Raw genomic sequence first — 15,509 nt, forward strand, 5'->3', positions numbered from 1 at the left:
AAGAGACAGTGGGAGCCTAAATTGCAAAAAGGCTCCCATTGGCTCCTGTCACGCCAATCACCCCATACACTTACCTGTTGGGGGAGTGGAAGTGACAGGAGCCAATCACGTTAGTTTGAAGACTACTTATACTTACCCTTTTCCCTTAGTTCCTTGCCCTATCGTGGTTTCTGCTACAGTTCCCTTTAGTGCTTGTTGTATTCAGTTGTGTTTCTCCGTACTTGACCTTGGCTTTGTATTCTGACTTCGTTTTCGCTTTATCCTTGTCTGTACTGTTTGCCGGCTTGCTGATTCCTGTGTACCAGACCCCGGCTAGTTCTCGTTTACGCTGTCTCTTTGTGCCCTTGACCTCGGATCGCTCCTGACTCTGTACTTCTCCTTTACGTCGAGTCCGGCCACTCTAAGGTCCGGTAGACGTATCTCTCCTCTGTGCTGTCTTCTGTTTTGCTGGATCCTGCGTGTAGGGGTATATACTCGTTACAGTTATAAAGAGATAATTTTCAGGAATTCCTTTGGGAAAATCATTATTACTGGCAAAAACTAGCATGGTTTCATGAAATATTTGTCATGTCAAACTAACTTCAATGCATTCTATGAAGAAGTAAGTAGAAGTATAGATCAGGGTGTTAAAGTGGAGGTGACCTATTCGAATTTTGCCAAGGCATTTGGCAAATGCCTCAGCAAAAAAGAAATTCCACATGATAGGTTAGTGTTCCAACTAAAATAAATTAGTCTTGATAAAATGTTTTGTTCTTGGGTAGAACATTGGCTTAAAGATAAAGTACAGAGAGTTGTCATTTATGGTACATTTTTAAGCTAGACATAAGTGGTGTTCCTTGAAATCTTGAAAATAGGCATTGGAAGTCATGTTTCAGATGACACAAAACTCTGTAAAGTAATACAATGTGTGCAGGATATCACTTTGCTGCAGAGTGAATTAGATGGATTGGGGGACTGAGCACTCAAATGGAAGATGAAATGCAATGTAGATAAATGCAAAGTTATGCACTTTGGCAAAAGGAATGCATAAGCAACTTACACCATAAACCGTAGTGAATTAGGGATAACAACACACGAGAAGGATTTGGGAATTGTTATAGAAGACAAACTAGGCAATAATGTGCAATGTAAATCAGGAATTGCAATGGGCAGTAAGGTATTGTCATGTATAGAAAGGGGCATTAATTATTGTGATTAAAATATAATTTTTCCACTATGTAAATCAATAATAAGACTACACCTTAAATATGCTGTGCATATTTTTTTTTTTCAATAAAAACAGAAAAAGATGTGGAATACACAGATGTTTAAACACCAACTGGACGAATACTTGCAAAAACATAATATTCAGGGATATCCTTAATTTGAGGGGTAATAGGTTCTTGATCCATGGAGACATTTGACATTCTTTGGTCAAGAAATAATGTTTTTCTTAGTTTGTTGCAAAAATTGGAAAGAGCTTCAAACTGTTTATTTATTTATTTTTTGCCTTTTTTTTGGATCAAAGCAACAGCAGATGTGAGAAAGGCTTAATTTTATGGACACATTTCTCTTTTTCAGCTATGTAACTATTCACTCTTGATTTCATGCATGTCCTGGGATATATATTTTGTTATTGCCTAAGTAAATAGTCTCAGTTTAGTGACCTGAGAAATACAGATGGTTAGCTTGTTTAGATCACTGTATTTATCACTATAAAAAAAAAAAAACTTTCACTGTAATGCTGAGCATTTTATATATTATATATTCAGAAACTGGACTTTTTCTTATTGTGCAGTTAGTTATTTTCTAACCGTGTGCAGATGCTAATATGCTTTCATAACAGCTTTTATAATTCTTCTACAAATTAGCACATTATAATACTTGAATATTCAATGAATTTGTGAATGTATTACTTACAATATGCAAGCTCATTTATCCTTTGTTTTATTTACTCTGTTTATGATTTCAATTGGTAGTTATAAAATAAAAATATAATCAAAGCACCTACTGTTTAGTGATTTGATTGAATTTATAAATGAATACAGCGGGTATGTCAGAGCAGTAATGGCTATTTCGGGAGGTCTTACTTCATGGGAAATCTGGCCAGAACAGTCTTCCGATGAACAGTCATAAATTTAAATATTAGTAGGGATTGTATCTGAACAGTGATATAGTAAAGTGAATTTAGAAGTAAATTAATGACCTGGTCTATTGCTCATTCTACTTACATAAAAATGGCATCAACGTTTATTTACTTAGTCAGAAAAAGAGACAGACGGACAAGAGTCCAGAGAGGAGGATAATAGTGAAAAAGGAAGCCCTACCTTTAATAATACTAAGGAAAAAATTAAATGAAATAAAAAGATGTATATACCAAATTAGTGGAAGGGGGCAGCCCCAAACCAGGAGGCTGCTATTAGCCAGTGAATTAGACTGCTAATGAGGCTACAGCGGTACTGAAGATATGTCAGTCTGCTCACAGTAAAAAAGGGGGGCTAGCTGGGAAAAAAAGGAAAAAATCCTGATAGGCAAAAAGACTGAGAAAATCCCAGTTCCTCCCTTTCTGCACCAAACCCCACACAGCCACCCATAAACTGAGAGGCTAGGCTGACCCTAAAATACCTCGGCACAGTGGGGCATCCACTAGTGTCTACAAGAGCCCCTGTCCCTTTCTCCACTAAAAAGAATCACACACTAAACTAACTAAAATTCGTGCATAGTGCTACCTAGTGAGTAAAGTGAAAATAAACAAATAATTTGACGCGCGTTACTTAGTCAATTAATTGTATGCTGCAAATGCTTTCTAATATATAGCCGACCATATATTTGTTTCCAAATCTGTTATCTTGGACTGATTTTTGCAAGTTGATTGCCAAGCTAAGGTGACCTACCTAGTACTTAATAATACCCAGATGACATAGAATTTTTACAAGCACTGATATAAATCAGTTTACTAGAGATGTTTTAAGGCTTTTTTTCCCCCCTCTTTAGTACATTCTGCATGTAATTACTGTAGCATATTCATAGATTGGATAAATTACCTAAAATGTTATGTCCTCTTTTTTGTCCATCAACTTCAAAATTTTATTGAGAAGAGATTTGGACATTTATTTATTTTATGACAACTTTCTAAAGAATATTGGTAGTATTATTGCAAGTCAAGACTTTTCAATTTAGAATTGGAACCAGTAGTCATAAATGTTGTCCACACAACACCATACCTTTCCAAGCCCTTTATGGGCAATATGAAAGACCAGTTGCTAATGAATGAAAGCATGCATGACCTCGACTAATATATGTGCATAAAAGTAAATGGAGATGCTTTAGAATTAAGATGTAGATCGCCACATGTTGCCTAAACCTGTTTGCATTATAAGCGTAGCTCCAGGGGTTGGACTGTGGGTGCTGGAGACTGTTTTTTTTTCCCATACCACAGGAAAACAATATGCCCATAGCATTATAACCAACCCAGTAAGATTCAGTATTTTAGTGCCTATGGTGCCCCTTTTATGTGGACTTGTTTGTTTATATTCCAATTTAATTTTTTAATTGAATTATATTTATAATAACAAATATATATTAAAATTATTTGTAATTTTTTTGGGGAGCTGAATTCATTAACATATAGGCTCCAAAACTAGGTAAGAAAATCCTTCAGGTAGGAGTGACCCTGATCATAGAGTTCTTTCTGTGTCAGCATTCTATGATGTCAACCCAACAAAATAGAAAATCTATAAAAAATAATTAAATAATGAAGGTTCTTATTAAGTGAATGACTGGTACCTTGTTTCAATGTTTTATGTTTAACCTTACAATGTATCTTAGTCTGCAGTAAACGCCTTACTGCTTCTTGAAAAAGCATGATATAGATTCAATTATAAGTGCCTGTATTTGAGTTCATTTTTGAAGGTCTTCGAGATTGTTTGTTTTCTCTACTGTATAGCTGTTCTGTTGTACATAATGATGAATCAGTTATGATTCTCATAAGTTATTCTAAAAGATGAATAACATACCTTGTATTACAATTGTATGGAATCTCCATTGATGCCAAAATCCCCATGTGTTTTGCAGGTTGGAACATGGCGATTGCTCATCAACCTTACCACTTACTTATGCAAGGTCTGACATTTATTTCACATATGGTTTGGTTATTTTAAGGACTATTCTTTCCAATATAGTTGTAATTCTATACTATTAAAATAAGTCTGCTTATTGTCAGTTTGTTAAATGTGATCTGGCTAACATGTGCTGCAGTTTAACATCCTTGTTCAGCAGTAGTATATGAAGTGTGATACTATATATTCATTCTGAACTGTGATCTATTTCTAATGAAGTTTTATGTGTGATCGTATTGATCCCACTGATCTGTTTGATTTCCAAAAGACAACTGCACTTCATTATTATCATTTTTTATAGCGTCAATATATTCTGCAGCGTTTTACAATAATAGAAAGGGGATATTAAGGGTAAAGAGGTTTCTGTTCAAACAAACTTACAGTCTATAAATATTTGAGGGAGACAGATGTATATGATTAAGTAACTTGATGCCACAGTACAGTATTTAGATACATTGATAGATCCCTAGATAAAGAGCACCCACTGGACTTTTCTTCCAAATTTTTGTCCTTCCACAGGACGGACGTCATACTCACACCTTTTCAGGAAATAGAAGGGAGCCCATAGTTAGACAATCACCACACTAATCCATCTGTGATAAAACTCAGAGGCTATACGAAAAGGTCTTTCAATGTATGAACCGTGGTAAAACGAAACTAACAAAGAAACTAACATGTAACGATATTTGTTATCTTGTTACCTTGTTCACCCATTGGTGAGCTCTTATGGTCTGCACCTTTGTTAGGTGCAGACCTTGCATAACCTTGTTGTGAGTTCCAGCTCTCTAATTGTGTGTGAGCATGCCTTGGGTTAACACAGCAATGCTCCAACACTCTCTGAGACAGTGCCAAAGCTTGAGAGGGGAATATGGAGGGTCCCCACAACTGACAAGAGTTTTGACCAGAAGCCCGTACAGTGGGTGCACTGGGCCATTTATTGAGATCTTTCACCTGCCTCACCTGCAGATGAATGGAAACTGCACCCCTCTCTGATAGTGTCATTCGGTGCAGTTTCCACCCCACTTGTGACACCACTGATAAAAAGAATAATCATCAAAGTGTTTTACACAAGACGTAAACGTTTATTGAACATGCTATTTAATATATTTACTTGTAAAATCGTAAGTCTATCCAGACCTAGAGCTGTAAACCATAGAACAAAATAAAAACATGAGACAAAAATAAAACCATTGCAGCCAAACTGCAGTCATGGTTGATTATATGTTTCCTACCTGTTCTATGTTACATTTTGTATATATTGTATATTAATATTGTTTTTGTATTTTATTGTACACTAACTGTAACAATGCAATGGTTTGTGAACCCAGGACATACTTGAAAACGAGATAAATCTCAATGTATCTTTCCTGGTAAAATATTTTATAAATAAATAAATAAATTAAATAAATATACTAGGAACAGAGGCTCATAAATAATGCCATCAGGAATTATGCAAGTATTGCAGATGCAACCAATTAGAAATAAAAAAAACGAATAAATCGTATGACACAGAGCTTATATGATCACTAAGATTCTACCTTCATCTTTTTATTAAGCAGGAATGATGATTTATTTAAATCCATGTGGCGTAAGGGTGTTTAGTATCCAACTCTACAATAACTAGTGTAGAAATTAATCAGCATTTGAATGTTCTGTTCTATCCCTGTGTGTGATATTTTTTTCACACATAATAAATTGCAAAATAGGTTGTGGCTAGTTTCATCGAAGTGTCAGGTCAAGAGTTTGTGCGGATCTAATTGATGGTGTACAATTGTGTATCGTTTCACTTAGATCATTAATTGTACTGCCAGGAAGACAAATGTGTCTTGTAAATAATATTTTCGATGTGCATGTTTTATATGTTGTTGAATCTAATAAGATTTACTGGAAGGATGATGTTTAAAACGCTCATCTGGTGGCTGCAGGTAATGCAACTGACTTACCTGGAACATCTTACATTTTAGTTCAGGGTAGTTAACTCCTTAAGTACCGCGGTACATACTAGGTACTAGGTAGGTTAAAACCGCTCTAAGGGTATTGCAGCGATCAGCGATCAGGAGCGATCACTTGGCACCACCACGTGGCGACTAGCAGTGTAGCAGAGCATTAGAAGCCATCGGGCAGGCTTTTGATGCTCTGCCTGTGTGTTGAGGGCCTCCAGGGGTCGAGGCACTCAGTTAAGACTCCCTTGAGGACCGATGACTGTTCAGGACGTCATCAGAAACATCCCCTTGAGGACTGATGACGGTCCTGAAAGTTGAAATGCATTTTTACTCTATCAAGCTTGCCATGTGCACGTTTTAAATTTGATCAATCAATTGGTTAGTGTAGTGTTTACTATCTTTACTCAAACACTCCACACAGTTACTCTGCCCAGTCCAACCTTTCCACAGTTACTCCAGCCACTCCACCCAGTTACTCCGCCCACTCCAGTTGTAGACTACTGGTGGAGGCAAGAACACTTCACACAATTTCCCCAGAAATTTTAGCTTTTCTAGTTATTAAGTGTTCTTGCATAGCAAGACCACTTAATGTTATCTCACATATATATTATTATTAAGTGTTCTTGCATAGCAAGACCACTTAATGTTATCTCACATATTATTATTATTATTATTATTATTATTATTATTATAGCCAAATTTACCACCCTAACTCCTGCCACAGTTTTAACACTACATATAATATACCGAAATGTGCGGATTGTTCCCGATTGGATTGCTATTACGTTGTGGAACGTTTTGCTGAATGGTTCACGGAATATCGTCGTTCTTGTGGCGAAATTGGTCCCATAGGAATGAATGGCAAAATGTTCAAAACTAGAGTGGGAGCTGGCAAAAGCTGAAAAATCAGGACATGATTTCTAAACTGCCACCACTCCCTCATTTTCAAGCCCACCTACACAAATCTTATATCAAAACGTTCAGCTATCCCTGCTGCCACTAAAAATGTCCACGGCTAAGCCATAGTCCTGATTTCCACCATTCCCCCGCTGGCGATCGGTGTTGCTCCCGATCTTGCGGGACTGCCTGACAGCCCAGACAGTCCCCTCTCTGCAAATTAGGCCCCCACGGGCCCTGTGTTCATTCTGAAAGAGCGATCACATGCCCGCCATAGGCGCCCATGCATCTACCTGCAGAAGGACTGCCTAAACTGACAGGCAGTCTCCCTGCTTCTGAAAAAAAAAGGAAAATATGTTAAAAAAAATATATATATATATAATGACATACAAAGTGTATTTTTATGTTAATGTATACATATACAATTATAAAAATACACTTATAATTAAATTACATCTATATCTATAGCTATATCTAATCACTATATATATATTGTATATATAAATTATAAAATATAAATAAGTAAATAAAAATAAATTAAAAAAATTAAAAAAGTTGTAAAAATTATATATATAAATATATTTTTAATTTTATTCTAACTGCATTTTTATATTTATATATATATATATATATATATATATATATATATATATATATATTTGTATCAAAATACACTTAGAATGAAATTATATATATATATATACACATACACACATACATACATACATACATACACACATGTATATATATAAATAAATAAAAATAATACGACATATATATATTTATAATTACATGAATAATTTCATAAATATACATGTAGACTTCAAATATATGAATATGTATATACATTTAAATTCTGCTTGCATATTTATGTAATATTTTTACAGAATTAAGTAATTTTATTGATTGCAATTTAAGGGACTTGCCTGACAACCCAGGCTGAAAGTCCAGATAATGTATTTTACTTGCACTGTATTTAACCCTGTAACTTTCCATGACACCCTAAAACCTGTACATAGTGGGTACTGTTTTACTTGGGAGACTTCACTGAGCACAAATATTAGCTTTTCAAAACAGTGAAACATATTACAGCGATGATATTGTCAGTGAAAGTGAAGTTTTTTGCATTTTTCACATACAAACAGCACTTTCACTGATGATATCATTGTTGTGATATGTTTTACTGTTTTGAAACACTAATATTTGTGTTTAGCAAAGTCCCCTGAGTATAACAGTACTCCCCCCTCCCCCTAAAAGCTAAGAGCATGTTAACATTGGGTATTCTAAACGCAGGACAACATTTTGAAACTATTTAACATGGGTGTTTCTTGGCGGTTGTAGATGCGTAACAGATTTTGGGTGTCAAAGTTAGAATTTTTTTTAGTTTTTTTAATTGTTTCATCATGTTTTTACATTTTTTCTATAATAAATTATATGATATGATGAAAATAATGGTATCTTTAGAAAGACCATTTAATGACGAGAAAAACATTACATAATACGTGCGGGTACAGTAAATGAGTAAGAGGAAAATTACAGCTAAACACAAACACCGCAGAAATGTAAAAACAGCCCTGGTCCTTAACAGTAAGAAAATTTAAAAACAGTCTGGTCACTAAGGGGTTAAAGGGCAATTGTCATCAAATGTTCATTTATTGTTTGTTTGTTTTTTCAAGATTTATTATATTTAGCAGCCATATTGGGTCAACCAAACTTGCTTGCTGCTGCGGCAGGCAAGTTAGGTTGAGCAGCAGTTTATCCGAAAATAGCAGTGTCTGACCCAACATGGCTGCTCAGCCAGGTAAAAAGTGATTTTGTATTATTTATTTTTTCAAACATCATCAGTTTACATCATTCAAAAAAATATGAAATTATATAATGCAATTTCATTATATGCCATAAACTTTTAAAAAATTAGAATTTAAAATTTTATGATAGTTGTCCTTTAAATGCAGTATATTATATTTTGTTTCTTATGCATCAACACTTGTTTTGAAAACAGCCAGGTAAGGGTCATGGCTCAGTATGCGGCAATTTCTCTTGTTAAATGTCTGTAAAAGAGTAAAATGCTTACGGTGTTTGTCATTACTCCTGATGGATATGTTACCAGCACAGTGTCTGTCTGACCTTGGTCAAAATTTTGGATAATAAATGTGTCCAATATCCATGAGCTAAAATTTTTTTACTATACATCTTCACTTTTTGCACCTTGAGATGGGAATTATTATAGATGACCAAGAAGATTGAAACACACAAAGCACAAGGAGATTAATATAGAGTTTTAGAGGAGAAAATGTTAGTAAATAGAAACGTATTCTTATCTGTAGGTCTCTTGCTCAGACTGTAATCCCGTGTTAACAAAGGGATGCGTTACTACAAATAACAAAAAAAACTACTACAACTGGTGTACTGGCTGTGTCAACTGTGTGTCAGTTTCACAATTTTCATTTTAATAAAGCATATATAACAGGACAATGTATTATATGGACATCTAATATATTATCCTCAGAATTCAATTCTCTTTTGGGCAAGCCTATATTGGCACACACACACCTGTTGATGGTCTGATGATTATTCTGTTTCATGACACATAGGTGGATTTATGTAGGTGTTTTGTCTGCTCCACAGGTTTGTATTCCGGTGTAAAACGTAAAAAAAGAAAAAACGTTTTTTTTTAATTCTAGTATCAAAGTTTCAAATTGCCTACTAATCACTGGTGAGTGAAAATTCAGCCCCGGCGAGCAGCAGGGCTGACCTGGTAATACAAAGCGGCCCTGAAAAAAAATGCATGCCAGCCCTATAAGCCATTGTGCCACGTACCAGCCCCAAACACCTCCTTCCTAAATAAAAATATAAATAAACGAAAATAATTAAAATGGTATTAGGGGTGCCCGTCTGGTCCTAGGTGCCGCTGCCCACCGGGAAATTTCCCAGTCAGCCAGTCCAGCCCTGGCAATTAGAAATTCACCTTTGGTGGATGTACCATAGACCCTTCAGGCTTGCAGTGGTGAGTAACTTTTAGGCCTGTTTTGTAGTGTACGATTTTAAATTTTAAGCTTTGATAGTATTATCACAGTTTGGCAAATTTGGTTTGTTTGTTTTTTTCCTTAAGAACAAAAAAAAAAAATAATAATAATTTCTTACTTGTTAAGGCACAATACATTTGATAAATAATAACATTTTCTATAAGATATTTCATGCAATACTTTTCACTTAATAGATAACAGAATAAAGACAAACGGTTTCACTATTTTTAGGAAAATGTAACACATTTTATTTTTGCCTAAAGTAGAACACTAAAGTTGACGGAACGGTCACACAGTTTTATTGAGTTTGACAATCTTTTCCAGGTCATTTTAGAACATTAGTAATACAGTCCTCTGTATCACATATAGTCAATATATTTAGAAATAAATGTTTTGTGCTTTCAGTATCTATTTTTCTTTGTGTGTTGTAAAACCATGTGATTTTAAAAATAATGGAATGGACAATTATAATAATTGGTAGAAACAGCAGATAGCAGTTTATTTACTCATCTAGAGTGACTAGGTTCCTAATTAAAGCACAGCCTTTTTTTTATATATTAAATTCCACTATTATATCTATCTCAAGCTGACTTTAATTTCTTCGCCTAATTAGCCCCCATCACCTATATTTATATTGCTGAAAGGCTACTGGTTTCTATCACCAGCCACGTCACAGCCCCCCAAATCTACCGCCTCTGATTTCGGACTAAGACTTTTTATTTAAATACGGCACAAAAGTCTGAATGTTTTCACTCAGTCCTTTACACTGTGTACACATCCAACATTATTTTGCTAAAATTAAAGTGTGCAATTTAGGAATTCTGCATTTTTAGAATGGTTTGAGTGGAAATGTTAAACAACATCCAAAAAAATACGTCTAACTCGAGTTTTCTTTTTCTTCCAAATACAAAAATACGTTACGTAGTGGTAATCACTGAATTATTTTTAAGTACATGTAATTGATGTCGGAGTTCTATGTGACTGACCTGGAAACCATCAATGTATCTGTCATTTCATGTAGTGAATCAAGCATCTTAGCTAGCAGTCAAAGTTTTACAATGTGTAGTTTTTTTTTTTTGTTTTTTTTTAAATTTAAGTTTTTATTTTATTTTTGCAGGTATGAAAAGGAGTGTTACAACATGTCACATGAAACAGCAACAAATGATAAGCAAATATCATATTATGACAGGGTAATTGAGTCACATGATATAAAAGTTAGTTGAGTATTCTGACTTAGAGTTCAGCAAGTTAGAATCTAATTTGTGAGTCCGGTTGAATAAACAGAAATGCAATTTTTACATTCAATGTAACCGACATGAAATAACAATAACATAACGAGAAAGTGAAGCTGTCCACACCAGCTCATTGAGGAACATACCTCAGCACTTAATTCCTTGACCAGTAACAATGTGTAGTTTTTGTAATAAATAAATGTCATGTAAATGGTATTTAGATTTTTTTTTAATAATAGTTTAAACTGAGTGTGTCATTTACTAATACAATTGCAATGGCAAATTATTTTTATCTTCAAACTTTTCTGTGTCAATTCGCATTGTCTAGGTTATGTATTCACTATTGCCTGTAATAAGACTGCAGAATGTATTGTCTCTTTAACAAACACTATTGATAATCAAAAACCATGGTTATACAATAATTAAGATTTCGGTCCTGCTTTTCCACTGATGAAATTATATACTTTATCCATCTACTAGATTGAAATTGAGCATTTTAGCAAACTGAGCATGAACGAACAACACAAATGATTACCTATCATTGTATTTACTACTATTTTAATATTATGTTTGTTAGTTATTGCTAGTTTTGCACTTCCGATTAGCAATATCCTACTATTTTTGTTCATGAAGCTAAATAATTAAATTTTTGCTTTTTTTATTATTTCTTTAACCCCTTAAGGACCAAACTTCTGGAATAAAAGGGAATCATGACGTGTCACACATGTCATGTGTCCTTAAGGGGTTAAACATGTTTTTATTATGTTAGTATATAATACCAACTATGTAACATTTGTCTTAATGTCACAGTTTAAAAAAGGCTTATTATGACTTTAAGATAGCTAGAATTTGTCCATAAAAAAGCAACACAAAAACAAGAACTTGTTTATAAACAGCATTGCTGAAACAAAGAAATAGCGTAAGCACAACAAAACTTAGAAGCCAACTCGAAACTTAGAAGCCATTTTTTCCTCCATGAATTTTGAGCTCATGTACGACTTATTTCTTATTTTTCTAGTCTCCAAAGTTGATGGTCATGTTCTGATAGTACATCTAATTATGTTTATCTCGGGGTCAAAATTAAATTAAACATTTGAATTCAAGGGATTTGAACAATATACTTTTGCATAACAAATATATATATATATATATACATATATATATATATATATATATATATATATATATATATACACACTAATTAGTATCAACATGGGTTGTCTTTAAAAATGTTGAAATGTTAGAGCAACACAATTATCCATTTAAACTAATCCTTTACATTCTGAAACAAAATATGTATATTTGGTATATTTGTCAGTTTTTAAGGAAAATGGTCTAGAATAGAGTGACAAAAAGGATAAAACCACACAAATAATTAAGGTAAAGGTCAAAAACAAAAATGTACCTGTTCAATGACAGATGCGTTTTCAACGCTTTAAAAGATTGGATCCAATGGGTTTGGGACTATAATGTACAACTAAAATATTCATATTATTTTCAAAAACAGCAGCCAGCAACGTCAGACAGTAGAATTAAACAAGATATTCCTGTAACATCACTTTCTGACAACGAATGAACTCGAAAGTAGTTTATTGGAACATTGTCACACCCAATTAACGGTCACACCCAATTAAACACCTTTGGAGAAAATGCTTTTCTCTGGGATTAGTTCTCAATTCAAACATATCTACCAATTACAACTGTTTTTTTTTTTTTTAGCAATGAAACATTTCTATGATTCAATTTTTGAGGTTAAGCATTCCTAATTAGCCACAGGCGGGCTTGAATATTTATTGCCCTTGACCTTCTTGTTGCGTTACCCCCTTGGCATTCTCACTTGACCATGCCAATTAAGTCTTAAAATTATGACTCTTATCTGCAGTGTTCTAGTAATGAATGGATCATTCAGATTAGTTTGTTTTTAGATTACTAAAACAGTTGCAGTGAATTTCCTTCGGTAAAATTATAGCCCAAGAAACGCATTGACCTTGATTCTAAGAGTATTCAGAACATAAACTGTCAAGCCAAGAGAAGAGATCTCTTACAAGGTAGGCAGCTGCAATCCTTAGTCATTTAATCACTTCAGCTAATTTGGCATGATCTTCCAAGAGAAATGATGCCTCTTTCTAAATGTTTACCGTAACATTTCCAATTCATTCATCCATTTGTTTGTAGCTCTTTTACTTAATGAATTGTAGTAGAGAAAGCGTAATGTATTAAATGAATGTAATATTTATTTATCTCTTTTTTCCCCCCCAAACTTAAACAACTGCAAACTATAACCACACTTTTAAATTCACTATTAAGCACTTATTTCAATAAACAATATTAAATGCTCCATTCCATGGTAATAAGAATCGTGTACAAATATTTCAGGTATTTTATTCTAAGCAAGTAATTCACCAAGAAAGAATATAACAATTCTACTACATTATTTCATCATACAGATTACAAAGGCGGTTCATAAGCGGTTAAAAAATAAATTCTATACATATGTGTACACCAAATCCTTTAAAAATCTCTTTGAGTGATGAGTATGCCATCAGCATTACTTCTATTGAGTGCAAACATTCTAAATCTAAATGATGAATTTCAGTTTACAACACTGAATGAGATAGATAGATGTTTCTAACGTATAAGCAATTCACATTTAAATCGGGGCTGTGGACAGAAAATGCAACCTGCGTTTAAAAAAATTAAATGTGTTCACTTGCTGCATTTTGATGTTAACCAGGCAACATGTCAGCGACACGTGAAAATAAAGATTAAAAAAATGATAATATATAATTTAATTATATATATATATATATATATATATAATATATATAATATATATATTATATATATAAATAATTATATATAATAATAATAATAATATATAATAATATATATATATAATTATATATAATTATAATATAAGGAAATGTGTTCTTTATGAATGCTTTTTAGGTATAAGAAAAATATCTTCGGTATCAGAAGTGAATATATTTAACTTGTATTATATATAGTATGTCGTTTTATAAAGAGTTATTGTATTTGGAAATAGGAAAAAGTGAATGATTCAACTTTTTTCTGCTCAAATGACGCTCTCAATGAAGCAATAAAATGAAGATAAATCCCTTCAATGACACACGTTACTAAATAAATATTGAACTAAAAGTAATTGGGTTTATGCAACAGTACCAATGCATATTTAAGAGCCATAAATGATTACATAAATGATCACCTTTTAATTGTATCTTTTAATCCATTCATCAGATCAGCGTTTGTGAAACAACCGAGTAATGCACAGCACTAAGTATATAATTAGTCCAATTGTATATTCATACACCACAAAGCATTATGACACAGAAGATGCCTTACCTTTGATGTACAGAAGAATAGCCAGATGAAGAAAAATATTCATTGCAGCCAGCAAGCGGAGATATTTCAGCGAAAATGCAGGGATTAGATATTACAGCTACTGACTTCCAGCACTGCTTCCTTGCACACCTCAGGAGCTACTACAATACAGAATCCACTAGGCAGCCTTCTCACACTGCAGAGCATGCTCAGATGGCAAAGCAGACACACAGCTACTGAGGCAGACCTTGCTTGGCACAGAGCAGCGTATCGCTGTTCTATAAATTACAGCAATAGCAGAGTTCCATGTGCTAGACTTGTGATAAAATAGTGGATTGAACAAACCGAATCCCACATTTAATTTGCCTGAACAAAGAGACTATGCATTTGTTTACGGGGAGCAAATCAACATTAGGGCTGTCATAGGGACAGCATGTCATCAAAAAAAAAAAAAAAAAAGACTATTTCGCTATGAAACTTGGATACACATTCTCTCTTCCAGCATATCTTATGCAATAGGCTCTACTGCGGTATCCATTCATATTATTATTATTATTATTGTTTTTGTTATGATTATCACTAATAACATTATTATCTTTTTGTGGTAGATATTTAAAGCAAAATGAGAACAAGATGAATATTGGGTTGGCATTTTAAGGTATATTTGAAGTCCGTCCAAGCGCCATGATAGTACCCATACCCGCTATACGGGTGCAAAGGGGCAGTTTTCTAGATGTCCACCCCCTCCATTAGATACATGACAGTTGGAAGCTAAGCTACCTATGGCCATACATGTACTTGTACAGAATTCAAGTGTTTTTGAAAGGGTCCTTCCTAGTGTCATGGTCACATGTATAGCTTCAGGTAGTAATTACTAAACATGTGCAAACATTGGTTAAATCGACTGTCACTAAATGTGTTTTTCCCCTAAACAGTGTGAAAATGAGCTTTAGAAAAAACACTTTTAATCTT

At 33.8% G+C, this 15,509-nt stretch overlaps 1 protein-coding gene across 1 annotated transcript in view; it reads right to left on the reverse strand.

The window, feature by feature from the left end:
• Positions 1–14,624, reverse strand: part of RXFP2 (relaxin family peptide receptor 2) — a 318,798-nt gene extending 304,174 nt beyond the window's left edge. The window contains exon 1 of the mRNA XM_063444871.1: positions 14,559–14,624. Coding sequence (XP_063300941.1) covers positions 14,559–14,601 — 43 coding nt within the window. The 5' untranslated portion in view covers positions 14,602–14,624. The remainder of the gene's footprint in view (positions 1–14,558) is intronic.
• Between the last annotated feature and the right edge of the window lie 885 nt (positions 14,625–15,509).

The sequence above is a fragment of the Pelobates fuscus genome, chromosome 1 (genome assembly GCF_036172605.1).
Source record: "Pelobates fuscus isolate aPelFus1 chromosome 1, aPelFus1.pri, whole genome shotgun sequence".
Classification (NCBI taxonomy): Eukaryota; Metazoa; Chordata; class Amphibia; order Anura; family Pelobatidae; genus Pelobates; species Pelobates fuscus.